Source organism: Myotis lucifugus, unplaced genomic scaffold, assembly GCF_000147115.1.
Source record: "Myotis lucifugus unplaced genomic scaffold, Myoluc2.0 scaffold_151, whole genome shotgun sequence".
Taxonomy (NCBI): Eukaryota; Metazoa; Chordata; class Mammalia; order Chiroptera; family Vespertilionidae; genus Myotis; species Myotis lucifugus.
This window is the reverse complement of record NW_005871199.1, coordinates 1,424,384-1,450,609: the sequence shown is the minus strand read 5'-3', so window position 1 is coordinate 1,450,609 and position 26,226 is coordinate 1,424,384. Positions and strand designations below refer to the sequence as shown.

The following is a 26,226-nucleotide window of genomic DNA, read 5'->3' as shown; positions in this document are numbered from 1 at the left end:
TTGCCGACCACTGTCTTAGTACATTCAAGCAGGACCATATTTTGACCTTTTGTAATACCAAAGTAGGTATCTCAAGTTATAATCAAAAGGAAGGAACAAGGATCATTTAGCTATGATGGGGTTAATCTAACAAATGGGTCAGTAGTATATTATATTAATATATTTATACAAATATATTAAGCTAATAAATATATAATTTGAGGAAATATTTAGCTATTTTTATTGTTCCATATGATTATTTTCCTTCCAATTGTGTGTGTGTGTCAATTGTGTGTGTGTGTGTGTGTCTCCTGTACCAAACAACTTACAAATATGGATAAAACACAAGAAAAACAATTAGTACAGGGCAAAAATAAGATCAGATATGTGTTCCAGCATTTTGGAAAATGCTGGATATAATTTTGCTAAGAATGAAATAAATCAATATGTAGTTGGGAATAAATATCTCCATTCCCCTTTAATTACACAGACTTCGTGAAGGGAACAAAATTTCAGAAAAACTCTAAAAAAAGTAGGCAAATGTGTGAAAACCCCCACAAAAACAGAAGCGGTTGCAAAGAAGTAGCCAGAGAGTATGACCAGGAGATACATATGGCAAGGTAGGCCAGAAGAGGCAGACTGTAAATAACAAACTTTCAAAAAGGGAACAAAGAGTTTTTGAAAGAAAAAAATGCGTACATTAGCAGGAAGGTTACAATGAATAACTTGGACAAAATATTCTTGGATCCTTAAGCATGTACAACTATTACAGTTCTTAGTAATGGGTAAAAATGGAATCTAAAATTCTACATTTTCTAAGCTTAGATCCCAAAGACCAGTAAGAATTTACTTACTTCACTAGAGCAGCTGCTTCAGGAAGTACATCAGCAAATGATTCACGGAATATGATTGCGTTTTTCCTTTTACAGTTCTGGATGACATCATTGGCAAGGTAAAAGAGATTCAAACGGTGGGGATAGGCAGCTAGAGATGATAAAAGATATAAATAAAACAAAATCAGTCAATTTATACTTAGTTCAATTTATTCCAAATACAGTGTTCTCAAACTGCTATTGGATGGATGGATGAACAGACAAATGAACTAATATGATCAACTTACTGAACCTAGTGTCTAAAAACCTTGACTGCTTCAGGTTAAGTTTTTGTTTAAGGTACTCCTTGAATAGATTTCTACTTCACTTTATAGATGCTTGCCACTAAAAAACTCATTAACTCTGGAGAAGCTAAAATTAAAAAACAAAAACAAAAAAAACTGCTCTCCCAAACATTTAAAAAGATTAAAAAAAATTGAGTAGCTCTGACCGGTTTGGCTTGGTGGATAGAGCATCGGCCTGCAGACTCAAGGGTCCCAGGTTCGATTCCGGTCAAGGGCATGTACCTTGGTTGAGGGGAACATACCCAGTGGGGAGTGTGCAGGAGGCAGCTGATCGATGTTTCTAACTCTCTATTCCTCTCCCTTCCTCTCTGTAAAAAATCAATAAAATATATTTTTTTAAAAATTGAGTAGAAGCAGCTCAACTTGTTACAAAAACACCAGGTTTACTGGAAAGAGCGTGGGCTTTTCTAGAATCCAATCAGAATGTGACCTCAGGCAAATTCCTTATAATTGTAGATAGACTCCTTTCATCAACCAGTCCAGATCCACTCAGATACATGTAAGTCCTTCCATCTACTGGAAAAGAGGTTCTGCTGCTACTTGCATCACCAAGCAAAGGTCCTGGGAAATGAATAATTTGATCCCATAAAACACACCTGAGTCAACCTTTTTCAAAGGCCCATGATTAGGCCCAATCAACTTACTATCTGGAACCTTGAGCAATGTCACCCCAAATTTCATTGTTATCCTGGACAATTTTAATATCCACATGGATGATCCATCGTATTTTCTAGTCCCCCAATTTCTTGATCTCTAATTCAGTATCCTCCCGGAACCACTCTTTTGTTCTTCACTTTCATCAGAATCTCAGTTCTTTATTTTCTCTACAGCCTCTTCCAGTATTCAAATTCTTTCTCCATCAATTCCAGAGTTTCTGATCCATTATTAAAATAACTCTTTTATCAAAACCTTCATCATCGTTCCCCCACCTGCCTCAAATTTAGCCTTTCTAGCACAGGCACTCAACAAAATCTTAAATCTGGATCAATCTAATTGAATGCCTTCACTACAACTTTATTTCCACTCCTGTGTTCTGTTGAAGAAAAATCCTGTCACCAGGAAGATTGAAACCATATAAATTCAATCTCCTTCAGCTGGGCCCTCAATGTTACTGTCCTTCCACATGTCTTTAATCAGCATTTTCTCTCATTTACTGTAAGAGCTATTTCAAATTTCTACTACTCTTGTCAAGCCCTCTATGTTACCACATTCCTTTCTCACTCTCAGGAGATAAGCTTACATGCTATTTCACAGAGAAAGCATAAATCATTAGATGGAAATTATGTTCTCTCAAAAAAATGTATCCACATTTAAACCCATCCAGATCAACTTATCTGAGTCAGGTAAGGTCTTTCAGAATCAGGAATCTGAAAGAGCTTTATGTACTCGCTGTCTTCACTTTAACTTCTATTAACTCCATAATTACAGAATGACAACTTCACAGGTTGTTATGAGAATTAAATAAATCAATGTATATGGGCAGTTGGCTTGGTTGGTTGGAGCTTCGTTCCATACACCAAAAGGCTGAGGATTTGATCCCCAGTCAGGTGCATTCGGGAGGCAACCAATCGATGTTTCTCTCTCGAATTGATGTTTCTCTCTCCCCTTCCTTGCTCTCTGAAATCAACAAAAACATTTTAAAACAAATAAAACAATGTATATAAAGCATTAAGGAGAGTGCTTAGCACACAGAAAATGGCTACCAGCATAATCATTCACTTCCATGCCTTTAACTACTACCACCTATGTATCCATGACTCCCATATCCATACTTTTCAAGCCTGGATTTCCCTTTATCAATCAATGCTAAGTCTCAGAGGCACCCTGAGCTTGATTTTTCAATATTTTACTAACATTAATCTTCCTCCTCTTCCATCTGTTACTGCTCCTGTATTTAGCCAGAATTTTAGCAATTTTTTTGACTCCTCCTCCTCCCTACCCTTCAGCCCCCATTTGTTAAATCTCCAAGTCTAGTCAATTTTGTCTCCAATAATATCAAATTTATCCCTCTTCTCCTTCTCTATCTACTATAGCTCTTTGTTGGGTTCATCACCTTTGAACTGGACTACTACTTCAATAGCCTCCCAACTGGTGATCTTGTTTCTAGATTTGGGCACCCCAAATTTATTCTCTACATTGTTGCTAAATTCATCTTCTAATATGCGAAACTGTCCAGTTATTTCTGATATCAAATCTGCCAATGATTTCCAATTGCTTACTGGAAAATGCCCAAATACCTTAGACTCCATTTATGATCTGGATCTTACATTCTGTTCTAGTCTCATCTCCTCCCCTTCAAAATCAAATTTTATCTTTAATGAATTACAATTCCCAGAAATCTCTCTCTCTCAGAACTTTCCTTTTCTATGATAATCCACTCTGAATAATCTTTAGTGTTTCCACTCATCCACAGGGAAACATCCAAAATTTTAAATTTAATCCATGTCAGATTCTGACCCTCCATCTCATTTCTACTTCTGCCCAAAACAAATCATCCCCAACAACGTTACTGCCACTTCCCCCCAATGTAAACCCTCCACTTTAGCCAGAGCACTAAGAAATTCAGAAGGAATGAGAAAAGTTGGTTGAGGTAATCTGGGAAGATGCCTATGGGTTTTCGAGATGGCCCATCCTGAATATTTTTCAAACCCTCTTATACCAAAGTTCTTGCTTACCTGTTTAGCCTCAACTTTAGCCTCTCTCTCCCTTAAAGCTCCAGTTTGGTGAACAAATCTTTGTTCTCATCTCCAAGCCTCACCCCCTTCCCTCGTCTTGACACCCATTTCAATAGGCTAATTCCTTGACTTTCTTCAAGTCTTAGCTGACATCTCACATCTTCGATGAAGCTTCCCCTAACTCCACAAGACGATGCCTTTAGTGAACTCTGAACTTACCCAGTCAACACTTACCACACTATAGTGTATTGGTTTGCACTCTCCATTAGAGTATAAACTCCCTGAAGGCTAGGATTCTGTCTTGTTTACTGCCATGTCCTCAACGACTAATTCAGTGTCTGATAGGTGCTCAATTAATATTAAATGTTTAATGAAGAAGTTAAATTTTCATAGGCAGGAAAGAAGGGGAAGAGCACTCCAGTGAGAACAAGTCTTGAGCAAAGGTGCTGAATAGGCCTGTGCAATGATTGCCTATTGTTTTGGAGGAGGGAGAAATTTAGGGTAGAATTTTAAATTTATTTAACAAAAACTTATGTATCCCTTTCTGTGTGCTAGGCACTATTCTAAAGATGATACAAATTTTAACTGATGTCCCTACAACAACCCTAGTACTATTATTAGCTCCATTTAAGAGATAGAATTAAATAAATTGTCCCTATTCACAGCTAGTAAGTGGTAAAGCTGGGATTTAAATACAGACAGTTTGGCTCCAGAATCTATATTCTTAACCATTACCTATTTCTATATTTGTCTGACCAGGAAGGTTTGGGTGGAAGAACAGTGGGAGAATCTTTGCTAGATGACAAATTCTGGTGGGACTTAAATAATGAGCTAAAAAGTTTCAGCCTTTATTCTGTGGCTAACAAGAAGCCATAAAAAGCTTTTATACAAAATTTTTAAAATACAGACTCCAACTACTACTTACCATTGCCTCCTGGTCTGAGTCATAATCATCTTTTGCTTGAATTACTGTAGTAGCCTTCTAACTGGTTTCCCTGTTTCTACCTTTGTTTGCCTCACTTCAGTCTAATCTCAACTCAGAAGAGTGATCTTGATCCTTTTAAAATAGAAATATGATCATATTACTCCACTGCTTAAATCCCTCCAATAATGGCTCCCCTCCTTACTCAGAGCAAAGATCAAAGTCCTTACAATGGCCTGTAAGTCCTAAATAGTCTGGCCCCACATTATGTCTCCAATTCCCTGTCCTGGTCACCATTCCAGCCATTTTGGCCACCTTGCTGCTACAAGACCTACAACACACCTGGCCTACTCCCCGCCTCCAGGTCCTTTAAGCTCCCTGCTCCCTCTGCTTGAAACATTCCTTTCCCATATAGTCTTATAGTTTACCTCTCTCATCACCTTTAAATATTTGCCCACATGTCATTTTCTCAGTGACTTCCTGTACTCTCTAACCAGGAAAACTACAACATCAAGCCAACAACACTGCTATCATCCTTCCTTGTTTTATTTTCCCACATAATACATAATTTCCCAATATACTGTAGAATTTATTTGTTTATATTTTGCCTATCTCCTCCCATCCTATATAATAAAAGAGAAACATGTAAATTGACCGTCCCTCCGCAATGCCCACCAGCCAATCAGGAGTGAGCATGCAAATTAACCCAACAAAGATGGTGGGTTAATTTGCATACACGGGTGCCAGGCGGAGAGCAGAATGGGAGAGCCAGCGGCTTGGGGAGACGTGGCTCCCTCAGTCGCTCCCCCAAGCTGCCAGGCAGAGAGCAGAGCAGGAGAGCCGAAGGCTTGGGGGTACGTCCCTCGGTCGCTGGGAGCCATGCCCCGCAAGCCACCGGGCAGAGAGCAGAGCGGGAGAGCCAGCAGAGAGTGGAGTGGCTTGGGGAACTTGGCTCCCCAAGCCACCAGACGAAGAGCAGAGAGGGGGAGCTAGCGGCTTGGAGGACTTGGCAGAGTAGGAGGCCATGGGACGGAGACAGAGCAGGAAGGGAAAACCAAGAGCGCGGGGAGCACCAGGAATGCTGGGAATTGTAGTTCTGGTGGCAGACGGATCTCCTAGACCAGTGGTCGGCAAACTCATTAGTCAACAGGGCCAAATATCAACAGTACAACGATTGAAATTTCTTTTGAGAGCCAAATTTTTTAAACTTAAACTATATAGGTAGGTACATTGTTATTAACTTAATTAGGGTACTCCTAAGGCTTAGGAAGAGCCACACTCAAGGGGCCAAAGAGCCGCATGTGGCTCGCGAGCCACAGTTTGCCAACCACAGTCCTAAACACTAGAGCAGGGGTGGGCAAACTTTTTGACTCGAGGGCTACAATGGGTTCTTAAACTGGACCGGAGGGCCGGAACAAAAGCATGGATGGAGTGTTTGTGTGAACTAATATAAATTCAAAGTAAACATCATTACATAAAAGGGTACGGTCTTTTTTTTTTTTTAGTTTTATTCATTTCAAATGGGCCGGATCCCGGCCCGCGGGCCGTAGTTTGCCCATGGCTGCACTAGAGCAAAGTGAGCCTGGAGCAAGTTACTGTTGTGGTGGGGGGTGGAGGGAAAGCAAAGGTGAGAGACATAAGTAAAATCAGAGTGTCTAGGAAAAATTAAAGGGAAGATACCCTAAAACTTCCAGGAAATCTCCACCAATGAAGCAAAGAAAAAAGAAAAGCCTCTATTATTCTGTGAGCAACAAACCAAACTGGGTTGGGGGTCTTAGACAATTCGCTCATGATTGCAAAGACAGACAGAAACTCCCAGATTGGAGAGGGCTCCCCTGAGGGCTCCCAGATTGGAGAGGGTGCAGGTCGGGCTAAGGGACCCACCCCCTGTGCACGAATCTTCGTGCACCGGGCCCCTAGTGAGAATATAAGCCTCATGCAAGGGAAGGATTTTTTTGTCAGTTTTGTTTATGATTGAATTCTCAGCATCTACACACAGCAGGCTTTCGTGACTACTTTTTAAATGAATAAATTAGAAGAGAAAGAAGATACAATGAAAAGAGGAAAAGGAATGAAGAATAATAAGTAGTTTTCTATTCAGTTTGGTTAATAATCCCATAAAGCAGCTGAGAGAACCATCAATGTGAGAGAAACATATTGACTGGCTGCCTCCCACACATGCCCCCGAGCGGGGCCAGGGACCAAGCCTACTACTAAGGTACGTGCCCTTGACCAGGAATCAAACCCAAGACCTTTCTGTCCAGGGGCCAAAACTCTGTCCACTGAGCAAAACTGGTCATGTTTTTTTTAAAAAGGAATTTTTAAAATTGAATTATTGGGGTGACAGTGGTTACTAAAATTATGTAAGTTTCAGGTGCACAATTCTATCACACATCATCTATATTGTTTTACTATTTTAAAAAAAACTAATAGCTTAATATTTTGCTTGAGGGCTCAGATTTACAATTAGTTTTATCTGGGAACAGATTCATCAACATACTTGAAATGTACCTGGAACTCCCTCGTGATGAGGTATTCTTGTTGAGACTTGGAAACAATGTACTAACTCGGTGGTGTGATGCCATGGTTTTGAGAACCGTCCTCAATAGCCAAGTCTTATATATTAATATGCTCCATAAAATAAAGTACAAAGAATAGCCCAATACAGAAATTAGAGATCTCAAGAGCTATAGGTTAATGGAAGTCAAATCATATTTACATTTAACTTACAAGAATTCATCCGTAAGTACTGAGCCAGAGTTTAAGAACAAAAACAATTAACAACAAAGTTAAACAAGTGTTCAGGGACAAAGGCAATTAAATTTCAAGATAAAATTGGAGGCCATAGAGAAATACTGACTAACAAAGAACTGGAAGAAATAATAAGATTATCTTCACAAAGATGAAAAGAAACAGAAGAACCAGCAAGTTTGAATATTCCTAAATCTGTGGGTGTTTCAAGCATCAAAACATTCAACTGATTTAATTTCTGAACGATTCACTCTATGGAATTATATACTACCAGTTACAGTATATATCATACATACATACATATACGTATATACACGAGGTTGGGAATCACGAATAAAATAACTTCAATGTATACCAAAAGAGAACCATCTAAACTAAAAATTTCAAAGTTGTCTCTTAACATTCATAAGATATCAACTCAGAAGTTCTTTAAATAATTTGCCACTCATTTGTTAAATATTGTTATATACAATTATCTAGAAATCCACTAAATCCAAACGTTCCCTAATTCTAAACAGAAAACTGTTCAGTGTTACCAATGATCAATAAAGAGTCAAAGAAACAGAATCTAAATATCCACCAATAGCCCTGGCCGGTTTGGCTCAGTGGATAGAGCATCGGCCTGTGGACTCAAGGGTCCCGGGTTTGATTCTGGTTAAGGGCACATGCCTGGGTTGCAGTCTCGGTCCCTAGTAGGGGGCATGCAGGAGGCAACTGATCAATGATTCCCTCTCATCATTGATGTTTCTATCTCTCTCTCCTTTCCCTTCCTCTCTGAAATCAATAAAAATATATTTAATAAAAATAAATAAAAAAATAAACATCCACCAATAGTGGAGTTGGTTAATTAACAAAATTAATTAACCACTAATCAAATATAAAGACCATACAGAAAATAGAAAAATGGTTTACATACTGAAAGTAGAGAAAAAGTATGTCAACTTTGACCTTTGCTTCCCCTTATTTACGACATGTAAGTCTTGTGAATCCTACCTCCTTTATTACTGTATTTTTTTGAATTTAAGAAACCACTCTTTATAACATGTACCATTTAATATATCACCAAGAATAAGTACTTCCAATTAGTTGTATGAAACCATCAACTGTAAAATGCACAGATTTCAAACATGTTAAAATGTGAAAAACAACGTACATCTCAGAATTGATGGACTACATATATATAATTCATAATTCATTCTCTCCCTTCCCACTCCTTTTGCTACCACCTTACTTCATTTTCTCATTATTACTACAACAAACCTAATTAACTGATCTCTGCCTCTAGTTTCACCACTCTGCAATGCAGTCTCCAAACTGCTGAGAATTTATCCCACAGATACGCTTGCCCCTATGTACAAAGACTATAAAGATATTCTTTGCAACACTAGTTCCAACAAAAGTCTGGAAATATCGTAAGTCCATTAATAGGGGCTTGGCTAAATAAAGTATGTTACCTCTACCCACTGAATAGTACATAAAAAAATACAAGGATATTCTATACCTCATCTAGATCTATCTCCAAGATATAAAGTGAAAAACACAAGATACAATGGGTCTAGTATGCTATATCTGTTCAAAAAATACAAATGAGCATGTACTTTATATTCATAGAGAATAACTCTGGGAAGGAATAAAAGAAACTGCTACAGAAGGAAACCAAAGGATCATGAGAGACAGGGACAGTCATGATTGAAGAGTTTATTTTTTTTAAATATACTTTTATTGATTTCAGAGAGGCAGGGAGAGGGAGAGAGAGATAGAAACATCAATGATGAGAGAGAATTATCGACTGGCTGCCTCCTGCATAACCCCTACTGGGGATCGAGTCCGCAACCGGGGCATGTGTCTTTGACCGTAATCGTACCCGGGACCCTTCAGTCCACAGGCTGACACTCTATCCACTGGGCCAAACCAGCTAGGGCAGAAGAGTTTATTTTTATACTTGTACACCTTTTAGAATTTGACTTGGGTACTTACTTATTCAAATTAATACATTAAAAATTAAAAAGAAAATACCCTTATATATGGCTACATTTTATACTGCCCTTCCTCAATATTGCTAACACCTTGCACATATTTACTATACTAAATAATACCAAGCAATGATCCAAGATGTGAAGGGAAAGGAATCTTTTACTTCCATTCCATGTTAACCAACTCTATCTTCAATAAGTCTATATATTACAGTCTTAAGCAATCATGGCTCTTGTGAATTTCCCGCCAAAATATAAGATGGCTCTGTCTTTTGGTTTTGTTCCATCCACCAAAAGGGTGGATTACAAACAAATATTTGGTAATACGCAGTTACAATCGGCCCGAGTTTACACGTTTCCCGCACTCCACCGCAAATCTATATGAACCGAGTTAAAGACGGCTCCCGCGGAGTACGCGCAATTCACGCGAGCCGACTTAATTCGTTTCCCCCACTCCAAGTGTTAAGCAATCATGGCTCTTTTGTAACATTTACTCTTTCAAATTTCATCATATTTCACTAATAACAATGCTGGTGAAAAGAGGAATATCAAATCTATCTACACTAATAAAAGGGAAACATGCAAAATGACCATCCCTCCACTATGCCCACCAGCCAATCAGGGTGAGTATGCAAAATAACCCAACAAAGATGGCAGAGGCCACAGAGCTGGAGCAAGCAGGAGGCTTGGGTTGCCCCCGGTGATGGAGGAGTGGCTGGGGGCCTAGGTCACTGGGGGCCACCCACGCTTCCAGCCCGCCCTGGCCTCCGCTCAAGGAGGGGCTGGGGGCCTGGGTCACCGGGGGGCGTGGCCAGCCTGAAAACAGCCCTCAGCCCCTGACCCAGACTGGCCATGCCCCCCCACAGCGGGGACCCTCACCCCATGGGGGTGTGGCTGGCCTGCAAACCACCACAGGCCCCTTGCCCAGACCGTCCCACGCCCCAAGGGAAACCCCCCCACCCTGATCTGGGACACCCTTCAGGGCAAACCAGCCAGCCCCCACCCATGCACCAGGCCTCTATACTAATAAAAGGGTAATATGCTAATTAGACTGGGAGACCTTCCAGGAGACCTTCCGAACATTCTTCTGGACAAAGCCATGGTGGCGGGGCCGAGGTAGAGGTGGTTAGCCAAGAGGGGAGGGCAGCTGTGGGTGATCAGGCCAGAGGGGGGGGGGGGGACAGTTAGGGGTGAGCAGACCAGCAGGGGGGCCAGTTAGGGGTAAGCAGGCCATCAACAGGGGTCAGTTGGGGGTGATCAGGACTGCGGGGGGGCAGTTTGGAGTGAGCAGGCCAGCAGGGGGGCAATTGGGGGTGAGCAGGCCAGTGGGGAGGGAAGGTAGAAGCAAGCAGGCCAGCAGGGGGGAGCAGTTGGGGGTGATCAGGCTGGAAGGGGGGCATTTGGGGGCGAGGCCGGCAGTGGGGGGCAGTTGGGGACAAGCAGGCTGGCAGGCAGAGTGGTTAGGGGCAATCAGGTAGGCAGGCAGATGAGCGGTTAGGAGCCAGCAGTCATGGATTGCGAGAGGGATGTCTGACTCCCGGTTTAGGCCTGATCCCTGTAAACTGGCAGTAGGACATCCTTCGAGGGGTCCCAGATTGGAGAGGGTGCAGGCCGGGCTGAGGGACACCCCCCCCCCCCGTGCACGAATTTCGTGTACCAGGCCACTAGTACCTAATAACTATGCAGAATAACTATGCACATATCTTTAATTAACAAAATATTTTTAAAAGTTGATTATAACCACTCTAACCGGTTTGGCTCAGTGGATAGAGCATCGGCCTGAGGATTGAAGAGTAGCAGGTTCGATTCCAGTCAAGGTCATGTACCTTGGTTGCGGACACATCCCCAATAGGGAGTGTGCAGGAGGCAGCTGATTGATGTTTCTCTCTCATCGATGTTTCTAACTCTCTATCCCTCTCCCTTCCTCTCTATAAAAAAAAAAAAAAATCAATAAAATATATTTTTTTAAAAAGTTGATTATAACCAAAACTCTATTCATGTATAATACAAAGCCCTCTCCCTTCCTCTCTGAAATCAATTTAAAAAATAAACAAACCCAAGTCAAATCCGTAGTCCTTAATGAAAACTCTTGAAACCACTTCCATTTTTCTTTACTCTGAACTCATACTGCTCTTATATTTAATACTAGAGGCCCGGTGCACAGATTTGTGCACCAGTGGGGTCCCTCGGCCTGACCTGCGGAGATCAGACCAAAACCGGCTCTCTAACACCCCCCCCCCAGGGGTCCCAGATTGTGAGAGGGCACAGACCAGGCCAAGGGACCCCACCGGTGCATGATCAGGGCTGGGGAGGGACAGTGGGAGGGCTCCAGGGCATGTCCAGCCCGTCTCGCCCAGTCCCAATTGGCTAGACCCCAGCAGCAAGCTAACCTACCGGCTGGAGTGTCTACCCCATGGTGGTCAGTGCGTGTCATAGTGACTGGTCAAACAGTTGAACGAACGGTTGGACACTTAGCATATTGGGCTTTTATTATATAGGATCATGCAGTGTTTCACACATTAGCTTCTTCTTGGGTGGACTGTAAAATGTTTTACTTCTTTTCTATCTTCAATAATGCTGACTATCTATGAACTAGCTTGCTAATATGTATTTTGTTGACTGCCTGTCTGCCCTGGTCTAACTTGAGGCCAAAAAAACAGCAGATTTTTCCTTTTCATCTTCAGTAAGTATTGGCACAAGACAACTATTTATTATGTACATCAATGAAGAGAAATACTAGTGTGGTTGATTCAAACAAATTAATTCCCAAAACATCCCATTGAGTATTAAGAACACATCATACTGATTCTTTTAACAAATTTACCTTGGTAATTATATGCTTAAATGTGTATCATGATAATCTACCTCTCCACACCTTATATTTCTCTAATAGATAGGAAGAGAGATGCTGCAAAGAGCAGAAAGGATAACTTGTAAGAAAACAATATATTGCCTGGCCGGCGTGGCTCAGTGGTTGAGCATCAACCTATGAGCCAGGAGGTCACGGTTTGATTCCCGGTGAGGGCACATGCCTGGGTTGCGAGCTCCATCCCTAGTAGGGGGGCGTGCAGGCGGCAGTTGATCAATGATTCTCTCTCATCATTAATATTTCTATCTCTCTCCCTTCCTCTCTGAAATCAATAAAAATATATCTTTTTAAAAAACCACAATATATTAACCAAAGTATCAGTTGACATTTCAAAATCAATGCCACCACCAATAACAACAAAGGATATCTGAGATCAGGAGTTGTAAAATTATACATTTACAAAAGATTTAGAAGAATTGGTTTCTATAAAACTTATTTAACGTCACAATTAGTTGTCACAGTTGGATACCATGCCTTGACTTTTTTCTCAATCTATCTAGTAAGTAAAGAAAAATTTTGCCCTGGCCGGGTAGCTCAGTTGATAGAGTGTCGTCTAAATATGCCAAGGTTGCAGGTTCCATATACAGTCAGGGTACATACAATAAAGAATCGACCAATTAATGCATAAATAAACAGAACAACAAATCAATGTTTCTCTCTGCCTTCCTCTCTCTAATATCAATCAACCAATCAATCAATAATTTTAAAAAAAGAAAAAATTCCAAGAAGCAGTATGGCCTTTGGCAGTTGTTCCCAAATTCTGGTTTTGGCCTTTAATGAAATTTCTACTGGTTTGCAGAGAAATGAAAAAAATAAGGACATAGCAGCTTATTTTTCCTAAAGTAAAATGTATCCATACTAAGGGATTTTTCCTTATCATCTTCTTTCTACTTTTCTATTAAAATACCTTTATGAAATGATAATAACAAATTTAATGTCCTTAGCTGGCAATATAAACAATCCTATTTCAGCACCCTTAGTTTTTTATTTTCTTAAACTGATTAGCTCATATCTAGAAACTACAGTCTAATAGATCTTCTCTGACCCTGACTCACTGTGAGCTACCAAAGTAAATGCATAAATACTTCATCTGCTTAGTCTTCTTTTTAAAAATATTTTTATTAATTTTATAGAGAAAGGAAGAGGGATAGAGAAATAGAAACATCGATGATAGAGAGAGATCAATTGGCTGTCTCCTGCACGCTCCCTACTGGGGATCAAGCCCGCAACCAGGGCATGTGTCCTGACCAGAATCGAACCCAGGACCTCTTGGTTCATGGGATGACACTTAATCCACTGAGCCACACCAGCCAGGCATAAGCATATTTTTAATGCATTACTAGTGTATGCCAAAAAAGTAAAGGAGCGCCCTGACCAGTTTGGCTCAGTGGCTAGAGCATCAGCCTGTGGACTGAAGAGTCCCAGGTTCGATTCCGGTCAAGGGCATGTACCTTGGTTGCAGGCACTTCCCCAGTGGGGGGTGCGCAGGAGGCAGCTGATTGATTTTTCTAACTCTCTATCCCTCTCCCTTCCTCTCTGTAAAAAATCAATAAAATATATTTTTTAAAAAAAGCAAAGGAGCTCTTTGAGGATGTATTCTCCTCTCCCTTTCTATCTAAAAATGAATAAAAACATTTAAAAATATGCTTATAACCTTCCATACAGAAGAATTTAAATAATTTACATTGATACTACCCCCTCAAGGAGGAGGAACATAACTTCCCACTTCTAAAGTGTGTACTATGCACAGTGACCTCTTTCCAAAGTGTCCAGTGTGATGGGGGAGAGGGAGAAGTAACTTTACAAAAGAAACCTGACAAACACTGCCTTAACCAGCGATCAACATTAGCATCATGGGTGATAAGTCATGCTGGTAGTTACCCTTGATATGATGCAATAAAAATGGCACTTTACTTCTTCCCAGGAACTATAACCCAATCATGAAGAAAAAAGAATCAGACAAACCCATATTAAGGGACATTCTACAAAATACCTGACCAGTACTCCTCAAAACTGTTAGTCAAAAAAGAGACATGATGACTAGGCAAAAAACTAAGGAAATCCACAAATAAAGTATGAATTCTAGTTAATAAGTACACATTAATATTAGTTCATTTGTTGTAACAAATGCACCACACTAATTAATTTAAGATGTTAATAACAAGAAAAACTGGATACAGGGTATATGACAACTCTCACACTATTTCTGGTTCATAGTTCGATGCTCAACACTGAGCCATGGCAGCAGGGCAAGACCATTTCTTAAGTCAGTCAGACCTAGTTTCAAAGCCCAGCCCCTATTTCCAACTGCATGACCTTTTCAAAACACTTCTTTCCTTATCTACTCAATGGGATAATAATAATACCTACCTATTCAAAGGTTATTGTCAAGATTACATGACATAACACGTGTAAAGTTCCTAGGATAGCATCAGGTACATAACTGTCCATAAATATTAGCCAATATGAGGATTATATACACTATCTAAAGGGCTAATTATCTACTAAACAACTCTTCTCAGATGCCCTCTAAACACTCCAACTCCATATGTTCAAATCTGCTTTCATTATCTATCTCTTCCTCCCCAATTCTCTGTCACCCAAGACAGAACCCATAGAATCCATCTTTCAAATTTTCCTCTAACTTCATTCCCAACATACAACTGGTTGAAAAGTTCTATCTAATTCTACTTACTAAAAACCTCTTTGAAATCAGTGAAATACACAGGCACACAAACTCAAAGAAACAGAGAGTATAATGGTGGTTGCCGGGGACTAGGGAGTGGGGAGATGCTGATCAAAGGATACAAACTTCCAGTTATAAGATGAATTAGTTCTGGGGCTCTAATGTACAATATGGCGACTATAGTTAAAATACGGTATTATATGCTTGAAAGTTCCTAGATCTTTAAACGTTCTCTAACACAAATAAATTTATGAGGTGATAACCTTATTGTGGTAATCATTTTGCAATATATATGCATATCAAATAATCATGTTGTATCATGATTACTGAGATGTCAATTCCATCTCAATAAAGCTGGAAAAAAATAGGCATAAGGCTGTTTGGGAACCATTATACTATACACACCACACTCACTACGTATGGAATAATACAAAATAACAATAAACTTTGAAAGAAACGGGAAGCAGTCTAGCACAATGGTAGTAGACTCTGGAGTAAAGAGTGCTTAGATTTGAAATTACTGTTCACTTGCTGTGTACCTTGAGCAACTTACATCACTAAGCCTTTAGTACTTCCCTTATTACCATTTATAATATTTCTTCATTATTTTCCCTGTCACCAGTGTAATTTTACATATATATCACTAATAGACTTATTAAGTAATAAAAATTTACCTCATGAATTGTATATTAAATGAGATCACATAAGAACTCAGTAAATGTTAACTATTTATTATTAAATCTATTAGTGATATGTTTGTGAAGTTAACTACATTAATGACTAGAAATTTAATAAAGAATATTGTTAAATAATAAAGTATTTGCAAGCAACAGAGGCTTTGAATCTATTATTTCTTTTTTTTCTCCCACTCTCACCTTCTGCCTACATTTTTTAAAAAATTAAACTTATGCTTAGCCACTCTGAAACCAGGTAGTTTCCCTTTCCTACACTATAAATTTTCTGACAATTTCCTCAAAATAATCAATTAACTTCCTTGAGCCCCAGCTTATAAAATTTTTAAGTGGGGATAACTCATATCTTACAGAGCTAATGTCAGGTTTAGAGGTAATATATGTATGATATCTAGTAAATAAACTCAGTGAATACTTCCACTGCAACCAAAAAGTGATACCGCTTTTAAAGTATTACATCATATAAAAATGCATACTATCATACTTCCCAGGACCAATTATTTTTGTTCAATTCTTATCTTAGTTACTAAATGTTCAGTTTCTTATAATTTTCAGCATCCAATACAGAGTTTTACATAAGCAAGCATTCAATATTCCTGAATTCATTTTCTGAATGCTGTCTTTGGACACAGGAAGACACTATACATTTCAATAACTCAAGTAATGCTGACTGTCTCCTGGACACAAGAGATCATCATTTTAAAATATTGCTTTATGCTATAGTTTTTAAACTATCAAACAGCTCGGTATCCGTTCTGGTCTTTTAGAAATAAAATGTGGAATGTTGTACCTCCTAACATTAAAAGATCTTTCCCCCTCGAACACTGCAGCTTTTACTAAAGGGTAAAAAAGAAACTCGCTCACTCACTCTCCCTCTTCTAGTGGTTACCAAAGAACCATACAGTGAAAGCAAGTGAAACTATTCACTAAAGAGTGAAGTGGAGAGAGGAAGAGAGATGAGGGAAAAAATAAAGGCCACAACCAAAATATTTAAACCCAGCAACTAAACATTTAATTTCTTTCATCAAAGAGCCTCTATTTCAATGTTTCTCTCTAAGAAAAGAATAAAAAGAATGAGGTATTTTTTAAACTGTCTTTATCTTAGCCAGAAAAACTTTATGTTCCAAAGCCCAGATGAAATTTTTGCCTTTTTCCAAAAGGAGGAACTAGGTTCTACTACTTTCTCTACAAGATGTGCATTTCTCCAGGTACTCTATAATTATACAAAACAACTACTTTTTGTTTCTTTGACAAATGAGAAACTCAGTCAAGCTGGTTTGTACAATAGTGTTAAATTATTGAGCAATTTTACTAGGGTCTCTGAACTCCTTCTACACATTAAAAGGCCTCACATAATCAGATAGTTGAAATTTTAAAACAACTAACTCACATACCCTCTTTGGACTTGAATAAAATTAGTAAGCCTCACTTCCTAAGAAATTACACACATACATACCCCTTCTCTGCAGATAAAACTTTAATTTTGGGGTGACCTGTTTGAGCAAATTTTAATGTTAATATTATTCTACTGCCAATGAAATTTTCCTTTCAAGATTTCCATACCACAGGACCATGTGAAGCTTGTCAATATTGTTTCACATTTTGAGTTATGAGAATAGAATGTTTATCTGTTACATAATTTATTTAGCTTACTATGAGCTATATAGCAAAATTATGTTCTATATGTTATTTTAGATCCACCTAGAGCAGCGGTTCTCAACCTGTGGGTCGTGACCCCTTTGGGGGTTGAACGACCCTTTCACAGGGGTCGCCTAAGACCATCGGAAAACACATATATAATTACATATTGTTTTTGTGATTAATCACTATGCTTTAAGTATGTTCAATTTGTAACAATGAAATTGGGGGTCACCACAACATGAGGAACTGTATTAAAGGGTCGCGGCATTAGGAAGGTTGAGAACCACTGACTTAGAGCCATGTATATAATACCACCCTTCTGCATTTGACAGACAAAGCAGCTCTATGAAGAACATAACAATGGCTTGTAAAATGTCACAATACAGCCGAAACCGGTTTGGCTCAGTGGATAGAGCGTCAGCCTGCGGACTGAAAGGTCCCAGGTTCGATTCTGGTCAAGGGCATGTACCTGGGTTGCAGGCACATCCCCAGTGGGAGATGTGCAGGAGGCAGCTGATTGATGTTTCTAACTCTCTATCTCTCGCCCTTCCTCTCTGTAAAAAATTAATAAAATATATAAAAAAAATGTCACAATACAGGTAAAAAGGCTCATTTAGTATATACCATTGCAATAATTATACGGTATAACTAAGGTACTTCCATGTTTTTAAACATTGTCAGGAAACATGGAAAATATTATTTGCATCTCTATGAACCTAGGACAATGGAATGAAGAAAATGTGACCTAGGTATCCAAAGGGGAGGAAGAAGACCAATTATGGTATAATTTGCCAAGAAGCCTAAACCAAGAGTAGAAATATGCAAGAGATCAAATAGATGTATTAGTTCTTTGGGGACTTGAGACAAAGTTTACCTTGAACCTCAAAAAGAACCTAAGCCCAGAACATATCAGATCAAATAAATAGAAAGAGGGATCTAAAATACTAGAATGCCCCAGAGCCTTCTCTCAACCTTTTGTCTATCTACTCTTATTATTCTATCTTATTACACTTACTTCTCTATCCACACTTAATCCCTAGTGCAGTCATGGGCCACATAACAACATTTCGGTCAACAGCAGCCTGCACATACAGGTGGCCCCACAAGATTATAATAGAGCTGAAAATTTCCCATCGCCTAGTGATGTATCCATCACAACATATTCCTCATTTCTGTTTTGTGGTGATGCTGGTATAAACAAACCTCTTGCATTGCCAGTTGTATAAAAGTATAGCACATATAATTATGTATAGTACATAATACTTAAAAATGGTAAGAAAAAACCTTGTTACTGTGTATGTATTTACTACTATACTACACTTTTTCTCATTAGAATGCACTCTTTCTACTTATTAAAAAAAAGTTTGCTGTAAAACATTAGGCCTTGTTATGTCAGCAGTAGACTCACAGATCTGGTGTTTGCCACTCTCCTGATTGCATCATTCTCTTGTGCTTGATTTAATCTTGTGTTGTTTTATAAATTTAGTGTAGCCTGAGAGTACAGTGTTCAGTGTAGCCTTACTGTACAGTAGTGTACACATTCACTCAACAGTCACTCAGAGCAACTTCCAATCCTACAAGCTCCATTCATGCTAAGTGCACTATATAGGTGAACCATTTTATACCGTATTTTAGTACCTTTTCTATGTTTAGATACACAAATACTTCCCACTGTGTTACAGTTGCCTACAGTATTCAGTACAGTACCATGCTGTACGGGTTTGTAACCTAGGAGCAATGGGCTCTATCATGTAGTCTAGGTGTGTATTAGGCTATATATACAATCCAGGTGTGTGTAAGTGCACTCTGATGTTCGAACAATGACAAAATCGCCTAACAATGCATTTCTCAAAATGCATCCCCATTCAGTGGCACATGACTGTAGATCTCTTCCAGCCTGGTGGCTCTAAAGACACACTAAACTAACACCCTGTCCTGTGGTGACCGTTGCACAACTCAGGCAAAAAAAGTCATTTATTATTACTCTCCTCTCTTACCCCATATTTAATCCATCTAGAAATCCAGTACGATCTACTGTCAAAAGAGATCTAGAATTAGCCTGGCTGGCATGGCTCGGTGATAGATGGTGGACCATTCAACCTATGAACCAGGAGGTCACTGTTCGATTCCCGGACATATGCCCTGGGTTGCAGGCTCACGGGCTTGATGCTCAGTATGGGGTGTGCAGGAGGCAGCCGATCAATGATTCTCTCTCATCATTGATGTTTCTCTCTCTCTCCCCTTCTCCCTTCCTCTCTGAAATCAATAAAAAAATATGTTAAAAAAAGAAGAGATCTAGAATTAAATTACTTCATATCAATTCAACTGGCCACAACTTGATCTAAACCATCTGACCCCAGGATTACTATTATAGCCACCTAATTGATATACGTGTTTCTGCAGCAACCAATGACCTTTTTAAAAACACAAATCAGTTCACATCACTCCTCTGCTCAAATGGCTCCCCATTTCATTCAGAATAAAAGCCAAACCTCCTTAAAATATCTACAAAGTTCTTTGTGCTCTGCCTCTCCGTTTGCCATCACTCACCATAATTTCTGAGTTCATCTGTTAATCCTCATTTTAACTACTCCTTTCCAGCCACAAAAGCTCTCTTGCTGCTCCTTAAGCTTAGCAGGCACACTCTAACCTCAAGATCTTTGTATTTTTCTGTCCTCTTTGTCTTGGAACACTCTATCTCACACCCTCCTATCTATATTATTTAATACCTTACCTCCTTGCTCAAATATCTCTTCTCAGTGAGGCCTTCCCTTACCATCCAATTTAAAACTGCAAACTCCCATAACACTCTGTATCCCCCTTCCTTGCTTTATATTTTATATTCTCTACAACACTGCTAATATTCTCACCTCCTAATATATTTAATATTTTACTTATTTATTGTCTCTTCTTACAAGAGTTTAAGGGGAGACAGAAGAGTGGTGAAAGGCACAATGAAAGTAGCTTATGCACTGAGCCTCATTTTTCATGTAAGAATACAGTATGTAATACATATAACACAAAATATGTGTAATGGACTCTTTATGTAATTAATTAGTAAGGCTTCCAGTCAACAATTAAGTTTTGGAAGAGTCAAAAGTTATACACAGATTTCTGACTGTTCAGGGGTTGGCATCCCTAACCCGTGAGTTGTTCAAAGGTCAACTGTAAATACAAAACTACTACAAATTACCCTTAACTATTTAGAAAGTTACTTACATTCCACTAGGCCAAGGGAACAAAAATCAGGTTTTTACAAAGCCAAAAGCGTTTAACTAAATAAACTACATATTATGCACTTCAAATGTAGTCTTCCTAGAGCAGGGGTGGGGTACCTTTTTCCCCACCAAGGGCCATTTGGATATTTATAACATCATTTGCGGGCCATACAAAATTATCAACTTAAAAATTAGCCTGCTATATTTGGTAAAACATTTAATTAACTCACCCCCAATGCCTTGGCAGGGCCAGACCAAATGATTCCCAGGGCCTTATAGGGCCCATGGGCCAGACATTCCCCACCCGTCCTAGAGCAATCATTTTTTTCCCTTCTTAAGATATTAACAATATTGATATTGACACAATATCAATAGCAGAGGCAGAAAAATTCTGGCTCTAGTATGGCTGCCTAGAAAAAATACAGTAATTGTCATTTGTAATCCCACAAGGCAGGGATGAAAACCAATTTATTCTTGCAAATGATGTAACCATACAGTTAAAGCACCAGAGCCCAAAGACAGAAAATGCTAAGTACTTTCATAATTTAGTAAAAATGTTTTAAAACACAAAGAATATGTTTAAGAAAAGTCCTCCACTCACATGAGCACTGCTTGCTACCACTGGTATACCAAGTACATTAAAAAATAATCTTGAAAACATTTTACAAAGTTAAATGTGGTCACTGCCAACTGATATGGTAGAGTCAATCCCAACTCCACCATTTTATTGTGTAAACTTAAGCAACTTAATTAACACTTCTGAGCCTTAGTGTCCCCATCTGTAAATCAGTGATTAAAAAATCTACTTCTTAGGGTTGTTTTAAGGTGTATTGAGATAGATATACTATAAATGATGAGGGCGAGGCACATGGCAGATATTTAACGAGAGGGTCTCTGATAACATATATTTGATTTTGTATGTTCTAATTTGACCTCTTCGAAAGAAACTTCAATCTGCTTTTGATAAGTATAGAAAGTAACTTCGATCTGCTATTGGTAAATATAGGTAATCCCCGTCTTGGTTCTACAACCCTTTCAGCATATATTATTTAAAGAGCCACAAAACATCTCTCCCAACAATAACTTCATATATACAAATGATTTTAAGCCTGGGCCTATGATTTTGCATCCATCTGCTCCCTAAACACAAACCAAAACACTACATAAGCAATGGCTGCAGTGGAATAAGAATAACTGAACGGTGGGTATCACTGGTGACCAGCTATGGACAGGAAGCAACAAAGGTCTAAAATTCAAGCATAGATGGACTTGGGATTAACCATCTCTTCTTAGCAGGAAGCAACAGTGACTTCTCCACACTTCCTTCTAAAAGATGTGACACCTTCTGCAAACGATCCACGCTTCCTGACAGTTTACCAGACCTCTTTTCAGTAGTAAAGCAGCAAAGTGGAAAAACTCCCCAATGAAGACAAAAAAGTCATAACCAGGGGAGTGGTGAAGGTACTACATACTCAAACAGCACCCCCAAAAGAAAGCGCATTTCCTGATTTCCCGTTTTGATTATTACACATGAAACCAAACTCAATTCCTTAAAAAAAATTTTTTTTTGCAAGTGATTTTAAAGCATTGATAATACTGACGACAGTTGTTTCCGACCAGTATCGAAAAGCCCTGCAGCAAACACGGGGAAACCTCCCAGGTCAAGTCGCTTCAGCTCTAAGTGGAACTCATGTTCCTTAACATTCATCCAGGTAAGGCCCTTCTTATTACACATCACCAGTTTAGATCGGTTACAAACAGAGAGACCCAACATATCCCAGCGAAATGGGTGGGTTTACTACCGCTTAAACCAGAGCCCGTCCATCTTCAGGAAAACCAGAAATCATTAACACGTCAAGGCCTCTCCTAAGAGACAAACGGACGCGACAATTTCCGTGGAGCTTCAGCAAAGTCCACAAAAGCGCACCGGGCTCTGAAACGACATCGTGCATAAATCCCTCTAGATCTGGGGCCAACGGCCCAAGGTCACACCAGGTCAGTGGCTAAAATATCCGAGAAATGCGAAGCCTCCTGCAATTTAGGAAAACCCTGGCTAGGAATGGAGTCTGGGTTGGGGAACACTCAGGTCAAAGCTTTAGACATGAACAGCCCCCACCACATGCAGCGGCTCCACGGGAAAACCCCACGCGAGTCACGCAATTATTTCCTTCATGTCCCCAGTCTTCCCGGCCCCAGGCACCCCCAACACTCACATCTCCGGAGCCACTTCATCCAATGGTAGACGATAGTAGTGTGGTGTTTCTTGTTCTCTATACACCAAGACGACAGGCCTTGAATAGATTCCATGGTGTTGGTTACCGACTGGAACTTTCGATCCAACGAGGACTCCAGAGCCCCTGCCGAAGAGGCCGACGAGGAGGAGGCCTTACTGCTGCCTCCGCCGCCGCCGGCCGCCATCTTCCCGGTTTGCACAAGCGCTGCTGCTCCTCTGGCGGCGGCGGCGGCGGCGGCGGCGGGAGCGAGCAAAACAATCACTGCGAGTGCGTGGAGGCCGGAGGTGGGGAGGGAGGCCAGGGGGAGGGGATGGTGCACGCGCTGGGCTCTTCTGGCGGCAGGACGGGCGGACCAGCTGCCGGGCACGCTGGCGGCTCCTACACGCTTCAAGGAGGGGCTGTGGGTCGCGAAGGTTTATCAGAATTGCTCAAGGGGTTGTGTTTAAACCAGTCAGTAACCAAGGAAGAAGTACGCGGAAGACAGGTCCTTGCAAAGCCTTTCCAAACGCCTGGCCCCCCAAATCAATGGTTTTCTACTCCGGCTCTCTACGCGGAGGCCCTTCCCCACTCCTATCCCCACGTTTCTATCAGGGCGGGCGTTAATATCTGAAACGTAATACTACCCGACTGCCCCTTCGGTAGCAGAAATCTTTCTCCTTTAGATCCTCTAGTACAGAAAAGGCCCAAGGATGGCTAGTCAGGATTTTTTTTGCAACGCAATAGCCAGGGGACAGCAACAGTATCGCGCACGCGCCGCGTGGTCCCGCCCCTCTCTTCCTTCTCAACCTAGAAAGCAGAGAGGCCGTGATGGCGGGGCCAGCTGACCAATCAAGGGAGAAGCACGAGAAGCGCGCGCAGGAGCCGCAGGTCCGTAGGGCCGCGGAGGCGCGTCTATGATTTCTGCGCGTGCGCAACACCTCGGCGTGTAGCGGGCTGGGAGGAAAAACGGGGAGGGGAGAGGGAGGAGGAGGGAGTTGGTCAAACTGAGAGGTTGGGGGAGGGGGCTGCCCCGCCCCGCCTCGCCTCGCCCTGCCTTTTCCTCCCTAGTGAGATCTCTCTCTCGAGGCTCCCCAGCTCACAAAACAGGGCCGGAAACGCCCACCACTTAGCGGCCACTGTTACTTTCTGGCGGCTGCAGCCGCCGGGCACTAACTCCTCAGGGAACTGACGCACGACAAAGTGGCTGGCAGCCATCTTGCAGTGCCTTGATGATGCGCATGCGCCAGCTCCAGCGAGCCGTTCTCTGCGCAGACTCCCAGCCCAAGCGATATTTTACATTACCCTGGGACCATACCATTCATAGCCATTTGACTATATGAATTATAGGAAGATAAAGCAGTAAATGAAAATTTCCCGGTAAAAATTTAAAAAAAAAAAAATTGAGCCGTAACCGGTTTGGCTCAGTGGATAGAGCGTCGGCCTGTGGACTGAAAGGTCCCAGGTTCGATTCTGGTCAAGGGCATGTACCTTGGTTGCGGGCACATCCCCAGTAGGGAGTGTGCAGGAGGCAGCTGATCGATGTTTCTCTCTCATCGATGTTTCTAACTCTCTATCTCTCTCCCTTCCTCTCTGTAAAAAATCAATAAAATATAAAAAAATCAATAAAATATATTTTTAATAAAATTGATTTCAGCCCTAGCCGGTTTGGCTCCGTGGATAGAGCGTTGGCCTGCAGAGCAAAGGGTCCCCTGTTTGGGGTCAAGGCACGGAACTCAATTGCAGACCAGTTCCCCACCCGGGTCCTGGTTGGGGTGCTCACAGGAGGCAACCAATTGACATGATAGTTCTGTCTTTCCCTCTATCTTCCCCTCTGAAAAATCACCCTCTGGTGAGGTTTTTAAAAAAAAATTTGACTTCAGAGAGGAGAGAGAGAGAAACATCAATGATGAAAGTGAATCATGGATTGGCTACCTCCTGCACGTCCCACAACTGGGATGGAGTTGGCAACCTGGGCATGTTCCCCATCAGGAATGAGCCGTGATCTTCTGGTTCATAGATCTATGCTCAACCATTGAGCCACGTGGGCCAGGCTCCCCGTAAAATTTTCAAGACAAGTAAAGGTTAACATATCTCACCTTGGCCAGTTAAGACAATCTCACAATTGCATAATACATTATAGTTTACAGGAGCCTTAGATAGCTAGTATATTGCTTAGCACCACCTAGATTAACTGTTCTATCTCATCTGCCATGTAAATCCTCTGAGCAGATTTGGAGGCTTCTGTGTCCCACTGAACACATGCAATTATTATATTTTAATTATTTTATGTCTCCCTAGTAGACTCGTGTTTCTTGATGCAGGAAACCTATTTTGTCAAGCTCATATCTAGTATTCATTAATTCAACAAAAAGTTGTTGAACATGTGGAATGAACCATTCTAGATGTTGGAGAGTAACAGCAAAACAGACAAAAATTCCTTCCCTCTGGAGCTCAGTGTCAGGATACCGTAAGCAAATATATATCAGGGTGTAGTAAGGAAGTCTATGAAGAAGTATGAAGCAGGTTAAGAGAGGCAGAGGGCATAGAATGGGTGATCCTGTATGGGCATAGGAATGGTGGTTTGGTGAACCAGGAAGGAAGTGATACTTGCTCTTGTTAAACAAAAATTTTAACTTTCACAGTCTTTAAAAGAAAAGGTTTATTAGCCCATTGCTACAAAAAAGACTGATTCTTGGGGTGTGAGCCTAACCACCAACAACATGGCTAGGTAAGAAAAACATGTCCAATGTCCTTGGGTTTTGCAAGCATTTTTGTTTTTAATCCTCACCTGAAGACATGCTTATTAATTTTAGAGAGAGAGGAAGGGAGAAAGAGAGAAACATCAATGTGAGAGAAACATCAGCCAGTTGCCTTCCCATATGCACCCGACCAGGCATCAAACCTGCAACCTAGGTATGTACCCTGCCAGGAATCAAATCCAAAACTTTTCAGTGTATGGGATGACACTCCACCCAACTGATCCACACTGGCCAGGTCGGCAAGCTTTTTTCAGTCCATGAAGTAGGGGGGAGTAAGATAAAAAATTTTTCTTAACCCCCTCTGCTGATGGGCACTTAGGCTGTTTCCAAATCTTAGCTATGATGAATTGTGCTGCTAAGATTTGGAAACAGCCTAAGTGCCCATCAGCAGATGAGTGGATTAAAAAACTGTGGTACATCTACACAATGGAATACTACGCTGTGGTAAAAAAAGAAGGAACTCTTGCCATTTGCAACAGCATGGATGGAACTGGAGAGCATTATGCTAAGTGAAATTAGCCAGTCAGAGAAAGATAAATACCACATGATCTCACTCATTTGTGGAATATAGAGAACTACATAGACTGATGAACAGGGACAGATCCAAAGACAGAGAAACAGTGATCAGACTATCAATCCCCAGAGGGAAAGTAGGGGAGGGTGGGGGTAAG

At 40.7% G+C, this 26,226-nt stretch overlaps 1 protein-coding gene across 6 annotated transcripts in view; it reads right to left on the bottom strand.

Moving 5' to 3' along the window:
• RPRD2 (regulation of nuclear pre-mRNA domain containing 2) overlaps nucleotides 1–23,583 on the bottom strand; it is a 64,958-nt gene extending 41,375 nt beyond the window's left edge. For 3 of the 6 annotated variants that reach the window (XM_023759161.1, XM_006095206.3, XM_006095202.3), the window contains exons 1-2: nucleotides 22,797–23,580; nucleotides 834–963 (exon numbers count right to left, since the gene is read on the bottom strand). In XM_023759161.1, coding sequence (XP_023614929.1) covers nucleotides 834–963; nucleotides 22,797–23,001 — 335 coding nt within the window. In that variant the 5' untranslated portion in view covers nucleotides 23,002–23,580. Of the gene's footprint in view, nucleotides 1–833; nucleotides 964–22,796 lie in introns of all 6 variants that reach the window. The other 3 variants (XM_023759160.1, XM_006095204.3, XM_023759162.1) reach the window with 3 other exon arrangements.
• Between the last annotated feature and the right edge of the window lie 2,643 nt (nucleotides 23,584–26,226).